The sequence below is a fragment of the Propithecus coquereli genome, unplaced genomic scaffold (genome assembly GCF_000956105.1).
Source record: "Propithecus coquereli isolate 6110/MARCELLA unplaced genomic scaffold, Pcoq_1.0 Scaffold120, whole genome shotgun sequence".
In the NCBI taxonomy this organism is placed as follows: Eukaryota; Metazoa; Chordata; class Mammalia; order Primates; family Indriidae; genus Propithecus; species Propithecus coquereli.
This window is the reverse complement of record NW_012136081.1, coordinates 6,290,794-6,306,251: the sequence shown is the minus strand read 5'-3', so window position 1 is coordinate 6,306,251 and position 15,458 is coordinate 6,290,794. Positions and strand designations below refer to the sequence as shown.

Genomic DNA, 15,458 nt, shown 5'->3' with positions numbered 1-15,458 from the left:
GCTGAGGCAGGAGGATCGCTTGAGCCCAGGAATTTGAGGTTGCTGTGAGCTAGGATGACGCCACGGCACTCTAGCCCAGGCAACACAGTGAGACTCTTGTCTCAAAAAAAAAAAAGAAGATATACAGATGGCCAATAAAGCGCATGAAAAGGTGTACATCATAACTAATCATTAAGGAAATGCACACCAAATCTATAATACAATGAGACACCACCTCACATCTGTTAGGATGGCTACTATCCAAAAAATAGAAAATTAGGCCAGACACAGTGACTCAGACCTGCAATCTCAACACTGTGGGAGGCTGAGGCAGGAGGATCACTTGAGCCCAGGAATTTGAGACCATAGCCAGACCTTGTCTCTACCAAAAAAAAAAATTAGCAGGCATAGTGGCACATGCCCAAGAGCTCAAGGGTGCAATGAGCTATGATCGTGCCACTGCATCCCACCCCATCTTGGGCGACAGAGTGAGACCCTGTCTCTCTTTAAAAAAGAGAGAAAAGAAAATTAATAACTGTCAGTGAGGATTTGGAGAAATGGGAACCCTTATGCCTTATTCACTGTTGTGAATGCATTTAGTAACACTGAACTGTACACCTAAAAATGGTTAAGATAGTAAATTTTATGTTTTATGTATTTTACCACAATTTTAAACATTTGGGAAAAAGAAAGTAGGTTCGTGGATATAATATTCAGATTTTTGAAGTATGCAAATATATAAGGTCTTATTCAGTCACCAGTCTTCCTTTGGATTTCTTCCCACTTCCCTACCATTTTTTTCATTTCTTCAGTAATCCGTTTACTGCTAATAGTCTTCTTTGGAAGCCCTTTGGAACCGTATATTTTCTAAATAGACCAAGAATGGTCACAAGATGTCTTTGCTGTAATTTAAAATAAAGCAGCAATTATATCTAACCTAATAGACCTATCAGATATTTCAACTGGTAACTAACTTTCTGTCCAGGTTTTTTTGAAGTTAGCTGTTTTTTGTTTCTTGGATAGCTGACGATTGTCAAATTGCAGTGAACAAAATATTGATTGTAATAATCCATCATCATTATATGCACTTTTGCTAATCCAATTCTTCTTTCAACCTGAAGTAGATTGTTACTTCTTCAGTGTCAGTTTATGTTCCAGAAAGAAGGAAACCATTTTATCATGTAAACTTCATGCAACAGGATACGTTAGTTGAGAGTGTGGACTTGAGCACAACTATCTGGGTTCAAATCCTGGCTCCGCTAATTACTTGCTGTGTAACCTTGGAAAAGTTAGTTATTTGTGAAGTGCTTGGAACAATGTCTGGCATGTACAATTGAACCTTGAACAACGCGGATGCAGGGGTTAGGGGCACTGATTCCCTGTTCGGTCAAAAATCCACATGTAACTTTTGACTCCCCCAGAACTTAACTACTGCTAATATACTGTTGACCAAAAGCCTTACCAATAACATAAACAGTTTGCTTAACACATATTTCGTATGCTATATGTATTATATAATGTTGTCTTACAATAAAGTAAGCTAGAGAGAAGAAAACATTAAGAAAATCATAAGAAAGAGAAAATATGTTTACTGTTTATTAAATGGAAGTGGATCATCATAAAAGTCTTCATTCTTGTCATCTTCATGTTGGGTGAGTTAAGGTGGAAGGGGTGGGATTAGTCTTGCTCTCTGAGGGGTGGCAGAGGTAGAAGCCAATCCACATATAAGCTAACTCACGTAGTTCAAACCTGTACTGTAGTTCAAGGGTGCTGAGTTCTCAGTAAATACAATGACCATGATTACTTTAAGTGCTCTGGTACATACACAGAGTACAGGCATACTTCATTTTATTGTGCTTTGGGGATATGTATTTTTTTTTTTACAGATTGCAAGTTTTTTACAACTCTGTTGAGCAAATCTGTTGACACCGTTTTTCCAACAGCATGTGCTCACTTAATGTCTTTGTCACATTTTGGTAATTCTTGCACTATTTCAGACTCTTTCATTATTATTATATCTGTTATGATGATTAGTAATCTTCAGTGTTACTATTGTGATTATTTTGGGATGCCATGAACTGCATCTGTGTATAAGAGTGAACATAATTGATAAATGTTGTGTGTGTTCTGACTGCTCCACCAAATGGCCATTCTCATCTCTGTCCCTCTCCTCAGGCCTCCCTATAGCCTGAGACACAATAATATTGAAATTAGGCCAATTAATAACCCTAAAGTGCTCTCTTAAGTGCTCAGGTAAAAGAAAGAGTCACACATCTCTCACTTTAAATCAAAAGCTAGAAATGATTAAGTTTAATGAGGAAGAACATGTCAAAAGCCGAGACAGACTAAAAGCTAGGCCTCTTGTGGTTAGCCAAGTTGTGAATGTAAAGGAAGAGTTCTTGAAGGAAATTAAAGGTGCTACTCCAGTGGACACAGGAATGATAAGAAAGTGACATAGCCTTAGTTGATTCAACCTTCATGGATGACTTTGAGGGCGTCCGAGACTTCAGTGGAGAAAGTAACCGTAGGTATGGTAAAAATAGCAGGAGAACTAGAATTAGACAGTGGAGTGTGAAGATGCTCCTGAATTGCTGCAATTTCATGTTAAAACGATAACAAGTTGCTTCTTATGGATGGGCAAAGTGGTCTCTTGAGGTGGAATCTACTCCTGGTGAAGATATTGTAAACATTGTTAAAATGACAGCAAAGCATTTGGACTATTCTATAAACTGAGTTGATAAAGTAGCAGCAGGGTTTGAGGAGATTGACTCCAATTTTGAAAGAAGTTCTACTATGGGTCAAACAGCTGTCAAACATGCTACAGAGAAATCTTTTCATGAAAGGAAGAGTCAATGTAGTGGGCTTGATTATCTTATTTTAAGAAATTGTCACAGCCGCCCCAACCTTCAGCAACTGCCACTCTGATCAGTTAGCAGCCATCAACATCTAGGCAAGACCCTTTCCAGTAGCAAAAAGATTATAACTTACTGAAGGGTCAGATGATTGTTAGCATTTTTTAACAATAAAGTATTTTTTAATTGTGATATGTCCATTTTTTACATATAATACTATTGTACACATAATAGACTACAGTATAGTGCAAACATAATTTTTATATGCACCAGGAAACCAAAAAATTAATGGAATTTTATTGCAGTGTTTGCTTTGTTGCTATGTTCTGGAGTTAAACCCACAATGTTTCTGAGGCATGCCTGTACTAAGTGTTCTGGTAGCATTAGAAGAATGGTGCTTTGAAGACATGGTGGCTCATGCCTGTGACCCCAGCACTTTAGGAGGCTGAAGTGAGAGAATTGCTTGAGCCCAGGAGTTCAAGACCAGCCTGAGCAACCTAGCAAGACCCCGTGTCTACAAAAAATTTAAAAATTAGCCATGCATGGTGGTGTCTGCCTCTAGTCCCAGCTACTTAGGAAGCTGAGGCAGGAGGATCACTTGAGCCTGGGAGTTCGAGGTTGCAGTGAGTTATCATCCATGCCACTGCCCTCCAGTCTGGGCGACAGAGCAATAGCAAGACCTGTCTCTTTCTTTAAAAAAAAAAGAAGAAGAAGAAGAATAGAACTTTGCTTTGTTCTACATTCTTGAAGGAAACCGTTTGCTTTCATTTTTAGTTTTTAAAATTGTGGTTAAATGCTGACAATATATAATTTACCATATTAAAAGTATATAATTCAGTGGCATTATGTGTATTTATAGTAACCAACCATCACCAACAATTCTAGAACTATCTGGTTCTAGAATTTTTTCATCACCCCAATAGAAATTCCATACCCATTAAGCAGTCATTCCCATTCCCTCCTCCCCTTATCCCCAGCAACAACTCATCTACTTACTGTCTGTGGATTTGTCTAATGTATATATTTCATGTAAATGGAATTGTATAATATGTGGCCTTTTGTGTATGGCTTCTTTCATATAGCATGTTTTCAAGATTTACCCCTTATAGTGTGTGTTAATATAGAACTTCATTCCTTTTTATGGCTGAATAATATTTCATTGTATGGATAGACCACATTTTATTTATCTGTTCATCTAATATACTTTGAGCTCTTTCTGCCTTCAGCTGTTGTGAATAGTGCTACTGTGAATATTCATGCACAAGCTTTCATTTGAACACCTGTTTTAGATATATACCTAGGAGTGGAATTGCTGAGTCATACAGTTATTCTGTTTAATTTATTAAGGAACTGCCAACCTGATTTTCATAGCATCTGCACCATTTTACATTCCCACCAGTAATGTATGAGGGTCCCAATTTCTCTACATCCTTGGCAGTACTTGTTATTTTCCAATTTTTAAATAATGGCCATCCTAGTGGGTATGAAGTGGTATCTCATGGCAGTTTTGAGTTGGCATTCACTTTTTCTTGCACAACATGCAAGATATGTTCAGTCCATTGCCCTGCATCATCAGTTATATTTTTATGTATATTCTGCCCTGTCTACTTCACTGTAGCAATATTCTCTTCTTGATGATTATTTCTTATCTCTTTACTAGACTGTAAACTCCTTGAAGGCAAGGAATCAGGTTCTGATAGTACCTGTTACATCCAACAAGGCCAGGCATTTAGTAGGTGTTCATTAGTCATACAAGTCAGACAATACTGGCAGCTTTTTTATTCTTTCTCTCCCATCCTTGACCTTCATTTTCTGAATCTTTTAGCTTATGCTGTTGCCTCTGCTTGGAATCGTCCCTGTTGATTCTTTTCAGAATTCTATTTATTCTTCCCCCTCTTTTCCTAAAGCCTTTTCTGATTGGCCTAATAAAAATATAATATTCTCCTTTTGTTTCCGCTGTTTAATTGAGCACCAGCTTTGTGCTGAACATTTTACTTCATTGACTTTAAATCTTCCCAGTGGCCCACAAGGTGATATTAACCCTCAAGAAGACATTAAGGTTCAGAGAAGTTACATAACCTGCCCAAGTAGTATTGGAGCTAAGATTTAAACTTAGGTCTCTTTGGCTCCAAAGCTGTTGCCCTGTACTCCTACTATTTTATGTAAACTCTTGTGGCATTCTGCGTTTTGTTGTAGTTGTTATAGTTGGTTGAGAATCTGTTATAAATATTTGTGTCCATCATGGTGTCTTTATCATTCTGTAAATATTTGTGGAATGAATGAAAGGAGGCTTTTATATTAGAAATAATTATGGACAGGTTTGGGAAATAAACCTATGGATTAAGGAATAATTTACTTGATAATAACTAGCTAAATAACCCTGTGGATCAAGAATGGATAAATTCACATTCAGTCTATTACCCACTAACTAGTGGATCTTTTATTTAAATTATGGGATAGATTAGGTCAATCTTCAAACCTGCATCAAAGCAGTATAACTCAGTGGATTAGAGCATTGACTCTAGAATTAGGCTTCGTGGGTTCTTGTCCTGCTTTGTCTTGCAAGTTACCTAACACGTAGTTTCTCATGTATGAAATGGAGATTAGTACTTAGCATTTAGAATTGTTAAGATTAAGTGAGATATCAAATAAAAGATTCAACAACTGACAGTGTAGAAAACAGGCCATAGGTTGGCCAATGGGAAGCTGTGAGAAACCAAAAAAAAAAAGAAAAAGAAAAATTAAAAAAAAAAAAGGCCAGACACAGTGGCTCACGCCTGTAATCCTTGCACTCTGGGACACCGAGGCGGGCGGATTGCTTGAGCTCAGGTGTTCGAAACCAGCCTGAGCAAGAGCAAGACCCTGTCTCTACTAAAAATCCAGAGAAATTAATCGGACAACTAAAAATATATAGAAAAAATTAGCCAGGCATGGTGGCGCATGCCTGTAGTCCCAGCTACTTGGGAGGCTGAGGCAGGAGGATCGCTTGAGCCCAGGAGTTTGAGGTTGCTGTGAGCTAGGCTGACGCCATGGCACTCTAGCCCGGGCAAAAGAGTGAGACTCTGTCTCAAAAAAAAAAAAACAGGCCATACTGTTGTCGTTCCCATTTTCTGTGATTTGATTATCCATGTTGAGTGAGAACTTTCTCCTTGTTTATTACTAAAAATAAGAAAGGGGAGTTTGTTTCTTTCCCCTGTGTTTTATATTCTTAATATATTTAAGGATTTAGTGGCTTGCCAGAGATGATCAATGCATCTTTTATGACAGGGAGTCGTCGCATGGTGGATGTCATGGATGTGAACACCCAGAAAGGCATTGAAATGACCATGGCTCAGTGGACACGCTACTATGAGACCCCAGAGGAGGAGCGAGAAAAACTCTATAATGTCATCAGCCTAGAATTTAGCCACACCAGGCTGGAGAACATGGTGCAGAGGCCCTCCACGGTTAGTCTAATCATTTTCTCTATATTGTCATTGTCACCAAAAGACTTACTTTTATACTGGAAGAATTTATAAATTTCTGCACATACCGAGATTAAGCTGAAGGTGAACAAGACTATTTGATAAGAATAATTTGTATTTCTAGAAGACCCTGCATTTTCCAAAATCACTTCGTTTTATTATGTAGGGCAGGATCCCCTCTGATTTGTATCAAAAAATAATTTAAGAACATTGACCTTTGCCTGTGATGGCGAGGAGTCTTAAAATTTACTGTTTACAAGATAATTTTTGGTGGGGAGTTTGCTTAAGAAATTTCTGTCCTCTAGATTTACACTTACCAGAAGCTTAGGAGAAAACTAGTTTAGAGCCAGGTGAGCATTTTATGAGGTGATTGCTTGAGTAGGATCTAGTGGGTGACCATAGAAGTAAGAGTTTGGCAATCCATCTTAAGGCAAAATTCAGTTTAATTTGCTTTTGATCCTAAGCTTTCCAGAAAGCAGATTTTGATTTAACCCATCTTTTGTCTATAGGATGTTGGGAATACCTGCTTCCCTGAGGCAGCTTGGTTTCATTTTTGGAACATACCAGGTCATTTTGGGGTCATTTCTGTTCATTTTATTCCTGACCCAGAACTTGTTTAAGTAAAGTATTCCACCTAGTACGGTAGAGGTTGGAATGTTTTAGTCATTTAATTAAAGTCAAGTCCTTAGCATTTTATCTAGTCATCTTTGAAATTATCCTAATTATATTCTTTGACTTTCAAAGTTGAAATATAGTAATTGCTTTTAACATCTTTACTTAATAAATGTGTATACCTTCAGCCTACTACTAAATTGCATTATTATCACCAACATATTGATATGTATAGACAAATGGGGAAATATTCTCAATATTTTGCTATTGTCTAAAGAGACAGTGTAATTTCTTGTCATTACTTTTTGTTAGTGGAGATGCTACAACTAAAAGCAGAATTTCTCATTAAGAAAAACTTTTTCCCTCCCTAGAATGAAAAGAATCCTTATGTTATTGTTTGGTCATGTGGAAGTGCAGGAAAACAGTTGGTGAGAATTTAGCCTTCTTACTAGCCAAACAAGGTTTGCTTAGTAAACAGAGAATTCAGTTAGAAAGAGATATAGGAATTATAGTAATATTGTTTAAAGTGTATTTCTTTAATATTTCTAGAATTTTCATTTAAAAATAATATAATTATAGCTATAAATGTAAAACTTGACCTGGATCATACTTTTCCATTAAGATTTAGAAATGTATGACCATTCACACATGAAGCCTTGTTTGTAGCATCCTCAACTTACTCATTTTGTCAATCTTAATGATAAAAATGGTACATCATTTTATAGAAATTAGAGAAATGCTACATGCTACACTATTAAATGGAGGAGTAGCAATGAGAGGGCTCAGAGATAAAAATTATCAAGAGGGCAGAGGCCACAATGCACCAGTATCTTTTAGGGACTTAAAACATGCCTGGAAAAATTTAGTGAACTACTACAAAGGTCACTTCCTAAAACCAAGCAAGCTTTTTCTGACCTTGCTACAGAAGCAGTAACATGCTTATTCTCCTGGAATTTTTCTCCATAGTATATCCCTTCATTTATCTAAATCTTTTCCAATGTATCTCAGTAGTGCTCTTTAAAAACCAATTTTATTGAGGTAAAATTGACATGCAATAAAGTATATACCCATTTTAAGAGTACATTTCAGTGAGTTTTGAAAGATGTGTTTACTCGTGTAAGTACCACTATAATCAAGATACGGAACATATCATATTAATATTTCTTAAATCTAGAGCTACATAATCTCTTATTCCCTGTGATCCTTACTAAGTACTATGCTGGGTGCTAGAGATACAGTGGAAAATAACATCATTCCTGTCCTCAGAATGCTTAGAGACTTATAGGGAAGAAAGATAAGAAAATAGGCATTTATAAAAACTACATTATGGTAAATGCTTCAGAAGTGAATAAACAGCTGGGCATGGTGGTGCACATATGTAGTCTCAGCTACTCGGGAGGCTGAGGCAGGGGTATTGCTTGAGCACAGGAGTTCGAGGCCAGCCTGGGCAACACAGTGAAACCGTGTCCTTTAAAAAAAAAAAAAAGTGAATAAATACAGAATATTGTAGGAGTATGCAAGAAGGACTCAACTAACCTAAACTGGAGGAGAATTAGGGGCAGCTCTTTGGAGAAAGTGATACCTATGCTTGACATAAAGGAAATAATGAGGCAGGAAGAGGGAGACTAGAATTGCAGTTAGAAGGAATAGCATGTGTAAAAGGAAGGTGGGCAACTTTATACATGTCCATTGTGGGAGCTACTGCTGTCATTCCAGCAGTAACTGAGAGGTAGATAAAAAATGGCAACCGTGCACATTTGTTTGGTGATGGGGAAATTAGTTCCTGGAAGGCCATGAATTGTTTTGCACAGTATATGAATAGATTAGGTCCATGATACTGGACATCTTGCCAGTTTGGCCCTAGTTTTAGTGCAGAACAGATCATAACTGGTGATAATCCCTACTGGAGACTTGCTCCCATATGGATCAGGGTATTTAGCAAAGGGCTTATATAAAAGCCAAAGATTAACCTAAGAAGAAAAGTATAAGCATGTTACCACAAATTCTCTCTCTAGTCAGAAGTTACCTAATAATACCAAAGAAAGGAGGCCGGGCGCGGTGGCTCACACCTGTAATCCTAGCTCTCTGGGAGGCTGAGGCGGGCGGATTGTTTGAGCTCAGGAGTTCGAAACCAGCCTGAGCAAGAGCGAGACCCCGTCTCTACCAAAAAATAGAAATTAATCGGACAACTAAAAATATATAGAAAAAATTAGCTGGGCATGGTGGCATGTGCCTGTAGTCCCAGCTACTCGGGAGGCTGAGGCAGAAGGATTGCTTGAGCCCAGGAGTTTGAGGTTGCTGTGAGCTAGGCTGACGCCACGGCACTCACTCTAGCCCGGGCAAAAGAGTGAGACTCTGTCTCAAAAAAAAAAAATAATAATAATACCAAAGAAAGGGAGGCAAGAATGACTGACTTTGTTGCTGCAGGTAAGAAATTCTGGCCAGAGAAAGTCTGCTTTCTATGAATGAAGACTTGGTAAAAAATAATCTTATATTCCCAACCCTTCTTCTCCCCGTCCAGACATGGGCGCTTATAGTATATTAAGCAAGTACATTATTCGTTATTCTGTTAAAGGCATGCCAAAGGACCACACAGGGAGTTGGGAGACGTTAACCACTATGTTAAGAAACAGAAAGTAGATTTTGTTTGAAGGAAAGAAAGGCATCTGGGGCTCATTCAGTGTCTTAGACCTAGGGAATGCTTGGTTAAAATTGTTGGCCCCCTGAACAGAAATTCTTTGAGATGGTGCAGCAAGTTAACCTTGATAGTTGCTCCTCGTTTTGCTCATTTCTTCCATCATTGATGATCCTTTCTAAATAGTCTCCCACAGTTAACATCTGGGTGTTCACTGGACAACTGCCTTATATAATGCACAGATTGTATGTATTTGTCTAGCTATACACTGTAATGGAAATAAATGATCAAGTATATAGATGTTGTTATAAAGCTTACCAGATACATGTTTTTTACAACTGTAAGTTAGTTAGTTATGACGTCAGCACTGTGCTGAGTTCATATTATTTTGCTCTCACACTTTACCTACCTGGAGCTGTTTCCTTACCTGCCTGGAGTTCAGTGATTGGGTACAGACACTTGAAGGTACAGGACATGCTATGGTTTAGTGTAAAAATGTTAAAATAGTTTCATACTGCATTCACTTATTTTTTTCAGCAAGTGTTACTTAAAACAGATTCCTAAACTTTGATAACATTATTTCAGAAATTTTAACATGTATTTACATTTCATCTGTACAGCATACCTTTGAGGTAATTATCTTAGTTTTATAGATGAGTTCCAGGGCCTTGCATAATCTTTCAAAAATGTGACAGACATGAGGTTTCTGATTCCTAACCTAGTAGTTTCTATAATACATAGCCTGTGTAAGACTATACATCCGTATTGGATTTATTTCTTTTTTTGTTTTTGTTTGTTTAACTTTTGGCATCTTAGCTGCTCTAACAGTGGTATTTCTTTTGGTGAGTTTACAGCTACCTTTCAGACAGCACCTTTTATTAGACCAAAAAATACAGCAAATTATGCCAGTTGACATAGGAGAGAGTATTTGTTTGGACACTACTATATCATTTAATGACCCCATTTTTGATAAGTGCTGATTATAATTATGGTGATGGAACCATTAGTCTTTATTCTTATTTAATAATTATTTCTAGAATGTTTGCTTAGTGACCCTAAGATTCACCAACAGATTGTTTTAATTATAATTAAATTGTAGTCTTTTAATGTGCATTTCACAGAATTCTATTTTTCTTAACTTTAAAATTCTCTTTAACCCCAACCCTTCCTTTGGAGCCTAAATGTTTCCTCCATTTTAAAGGTGGATTTCATTGACTGGGTAGATAACATGTGGCCAAGGCACTTGAAGGAAAGTCAGACTGAATCAACAAATGCCATCTTGGAGATGCAGTACCCTAAAGTGCAGAAGTAAGTGACGTGCCCTGCATTTTCCTCAATGTGCTGTAGAAGACCAAAGTGATAGCAAGGAATGGTTCCTCTCTTATAAGCTTCATTCTGTGTGCTAAACGATCAAAAAGTTGAATTATTTAAAGAGTAGACTTTACAATTCCAAAAGGAAGAGTGTATGTGAACATAGCATATAATCACATGATTAAAGGAAAAAAAAAACTATAACCTCTGATAATGTGATGACTTGAAATTGCATTCCTTTCACCTATCAGGAGCTGATTAGGTGGAAGGTTGAGGGAGTACACAAGGGGAGAACATTTTGTAGCATTTGTGTAGCATTTTGGTGGGACAGGTCCTCTTTTTTTCATCAGTACACTAATGCTGCTGCTTTTTTTGGGTCAGGTACTGTCTAATGAGTGTTCGAGGCTGCTATACTGACTTCCATGTGGACTTTGGTGGTACCTCTGTTTGGTATCACATCCATCAAGGGGGAAAGGTACGGTCACAGTTGTGATAGGGGTTGAAATCTGAAGCTGGTTATATGACTTTGCTTTGGTTCACGTATGTTTAATATACACTGGAAATGAATTTGTTAGGAAATTGTTCCCATTCGTATCTGGAAAGAAATGTAGATTAACTTGACCTTCTTGGCTAGTGTTCAGTAGGAATTAGTATTCATCTAGTCCACTGTCATTACACCAGTATTGGCATGGTACTTAGTAATCTCAACAGTCCTATTTCTGGATTCCCAAAACAGAGTTCTTCAAGTGAAGCCAAGAAAGTGATTTTAGGAGGACAAGATAATTCCTGTACTTGGAAACGTAGTAACATGTTGGAAAGGAACAAAAAATTTAGATAGATTCACGATGAAATCAGCAAATTAAGATCCAAAACAACTTCTCCTGTTATGGAGGCATTGGTCTGAAATGTGACCAGAGGAAGCCTTGGGTCCTTTTTGAAGATGTAAATGCAAATATGTTTTGGAGGACTGTCCTCATTCATAAAGAATTATATTCCAGCTTGTCAGAATATTTCCGAATGCTACTTAAGAATGGAGATCTAAAAGTAATACCAGAGGTATATAGTATTATACTCTATTGTTACCCTTTTTTCCTTTACTAGAGTGTATGCATTTGTGAGTGAAAAGTAGAACTAGAATGAAAACAGATAATACTTTGTAAAATGTGAAGTCTTACTCTAGAATGACTATACCTCCAAATCCAAAAAGTCACTTTGTTTACTTTAGATGTTTAAGTCCTATTGGTCTTAATTACTACCTTGGGAACAAAGCAACCAGGACCAGTCTTTTGAAGATATTGTACCCAACTGACTGTGCTTTTTAGGATTCTAGAGGTCAGTCGGGTGTATAAAGGACTACCTAATGAACCAAATGCCCCTCTTCTCTCTGAGTCCTGGATGGATTCTGGGTTCTGCAGTCAAACCCCAGGGAAGCCCTAATGCTGTTTGATCAAATAGAGAACAAGAAAGATCTACTTCCTCGCGACTTCTAGAGTTTCCCAAATAGTCAAGTTCTATAGGCTAGGGGAATTGCTAGTCTGTCTTCTACCTGGTGGTCTTAACTTTGTACCTGTTTATCAGTTGAGGGAGATGACTGGGTCATGTCAATGGCTGTTAACAGACTGAAGTTTTTTAACTCACAGGTCTTCTGGCTCATCCCCCCTACAGCCCACAACCTGGAGCTGTACGAGAATTGGCTGCTGTCAGGGAAACAGGGAGACATCTTTCTGGGTGACCGGGTGTCAGATTGCCAGCGCATTGAGCTCAAGCAGGGCTATACCTTCGTCATTCCCTCAGGTAAGCAAAATGGGGGAAAGTGGGTTGGTTAGCCACTTCCTTTTCTTAAAAAGAAATTAATGGATTACCACCAAGAGTGGTTACGATGCTGGGTGGAGAAAAAACAATGGTGTCTTTTCCTGTCATATGGAGTATTTTTAAAAGCAGTGATTTTTCCAATAAAGGTGTATCTGAATTGCCAGCAAAGGCTTTTCAGATCTGCACATTTGGGCCCCACATTAGCTTTAGGAACTCAGAATGTCTATAGATAGGACCTGTTTTGCAGGTGATATACGACCTACAGAGATGAAGGGCTACCTTCTCTTCTAGGGAATGGCTGTGAAGGCTAGAGTGCTGAATCAGCAATATTTTTGATAAACTCACTAGTTCCAAAATAAGCACTTATGGAAGAGCACATGGCTGGGCACAGTGGCTCATGTCTGTCATCCCAGCATTTTGGGAAGCCAAGATGGGAGGATCACTTGAGCCCAGGAGTTAGTGAGCTATGATGACACCACTGTGCTCTAGTTGGGACAATAAACTCTGTCTCCAGAAAAAAAGAAAGAAAAAAAAAACCCACAGATTTTGGAGTCACAGACCTGTATTAGAATTCTGATGATACATTTACCTGCTAGATACCATTTTGGTCAAATATTTAAATCAGTGTCTGATTTTGTTGTGAGGAGTAAATGAGGATACATGTAAACTATCTTGTCCAGAGCCTAGTTCATAGTTGGTGCTCCAGTAAATGGTAGCATTTATTAAAAATTTATTATGTGCTAAACACTTTACGTGTATCTCTCATTTAATGCTCACCAACAACTTGGTTTTTTAAAGGAAATTGAGACTGTGAGAGATTAAGTAATTTGACCAACCACTAAGTTAGCAGAATCAGAGTAAAGAGCCTGATCTAGGGTCCTATACTGAGAGAGCCTTGTTGTAATGTGTGCTTTCAGCCACTGCCCTCCCTTCCCTTTCTTCTAGGCTGGATTCATGCTGTGTATACTCCTACAGACACGTTAGTGTTTGGAGGCAATTTTTTGCATAGCTTCAACATCCCCATGCAATTAAAAATATACAACATTGAAGATAGGACACGGGTAAGTAATTTTATGTAACAATTGAATGTGAAGAAGTTTATTCCAATTAAGACAGATGTTGCAAGAGATTCATTGATAGTGTCAAAACTTCAGTTTTGGCCGGGCATGGTGGCTCACACCTGTAATCCTAGCACTTTGGGAGGCCAAGGCGGGCAGATTGTTTGAGCTCAGGAGTTCGAGACCAGCCTGAGCAAGAGCGAGACCCCGTCTCTACTAAAAATAGAAAGAAATTAATCGGACAACTAAAAATATACAGAAAAAATTAGCCGGGCATGGTAGCGCATGCCTGTAGTCCCAGCTACTGGGGAGGCTGAGGCGGTAGGATCGCTTGAGCCCAGGAGTTTGAGGTTGCTGTGAGCTAGGATGACGCCATGGCACTCACTCTAGCCCGGGCAAAAAAGTGAGACTCTGTCTCAAAAAAAAAAAATAATAATAATACCAAAGAAAGGGAGGCAAGAATGACTGACTTTGTTGCTGCAGGTAAGAAATTCTGGCCAGAGAAAGTCTGCTTTCTATGAATGAAGACTTGGTAAAAAATAATCTTATATTCCCAACCCTTCTTCTCCCCGTCCAGACATGGGCGCTTATAGTATATTAAGCAAGTACATTATTCGTTATTCTGTTAAAGGCATGCCAAAGGACCACACAGGGAGTTGGGAGACGTTAACCACTATGTTAAGAAACAGAAAGTAGATTTTGTTTGAAGGAAAGAAAGGCATCTGGGGCTCATTCAGTGTCTTAGACCTAGGGAATGCTTGGTTAAAATTGTTGGCCCCCTGAACAGAAATTCTTTGAGATGGTGCAGCAAGTTAACCTTGATAGTTGCTCCTCGTTTTGCTCATTTCTTCCATCATTGATGATCCTTTCTAAATAGTCTCCCACAGTTAACATCTGGGTGTTCACTGGACAACTGCCTTATATAATGCACAGATTGTATGTATTTGTCTAGCTATACACTGTAATGGAAATAAATGATCAAGTATATAGATGTTGTTATAAAGCTTACCAGATACATGTTTTTTACAACTGTAAGTTAGTTAGTTATGACGTCAGCACTGTGCTGAGTTCATATTATTTTGCTCTCACACTTTACCTACCTGGAGCTGTTTCCTTACCTGCCTGGAGTTCAGTGATTGGGTACAGACACTTGAAGGTACAGGACATGCTATGGTTTAGTGTAAAAATGTTAAAATAGTTTCATACTGCATTCACTTATTTTTTTCAGCAAGTGTTACTTAAAACAGATTCCTAAACTTTGATAACATTATTTCAGAAATTTTAACATGTATTTACATTTCATCTGTACAGCATACCTTTGAGGTAATTATCTTAGTTTTATAGATGAGTTCCAGGGCCTTGCATAATCTTTCAAAAATGTGACAGACATGAGGTTTCTGATTCCTAACCTAGTAGTTTCTATAATACATAGCCTGTGTAAGACTATACATCCGTATTGGATTTATTTCTTTTTTTGTTTTTGTTTGTTTAACTTTTGGCATCTTAGCTGCTCTAACAGTGGTATTTCTTTTGGTGAGTTTACAGCTACCTTTCAGACAGCACCTTTTATTAGACCAAAAAATACAGCAAATTATGCCAGTTGACATAGGAGAGAGTATTTGTTTGGACACTACTATATCATTTAATGACCCCATTTTTGATAAGTGCTGATTATAATTATGGTGATGGAACCATTAGTCTTTATTCTTATTTAATAATTATTTCTAGAATGTTT

The 15,458-nt window shown here is 37.9% G+C and overlaps 1 protein-coding gene across 1 annotated transcript in view; it reads left to right on the top strand.

The window, feature by feature from the left end:
* KDM2A (lysine (K)-specific demethylase 2A) overlaps positions 1-15,458 on the top strand; it is a 150,708-nt gene that overhangs the window by 95,368 nt on the left and 39,882 nt on the right. Inside the window, exons 6-10 of the mRNA XM_012665583.1 lie at positions 6,099-6,277; positions 10,744-10,850; positions 11,235-11,328; positions 12,494-12,647; positions 13,611-13,726. Of these exons, the coding sequence (XP_012521037.1) occupies positions 6,099-6,277; positions 10,744-10,850; positions 11,235-11,328; positions 12,494-12,647; positions 13,611-13,726 (650 nt within the window). The remainder of the gene's footprint in view (positions 1-6,098; positions 6,278-10,743; positions 10,851-11,234; positions 11,329-12,493; positions 12,648-13,610; positions 13,727-15,458) is intronic.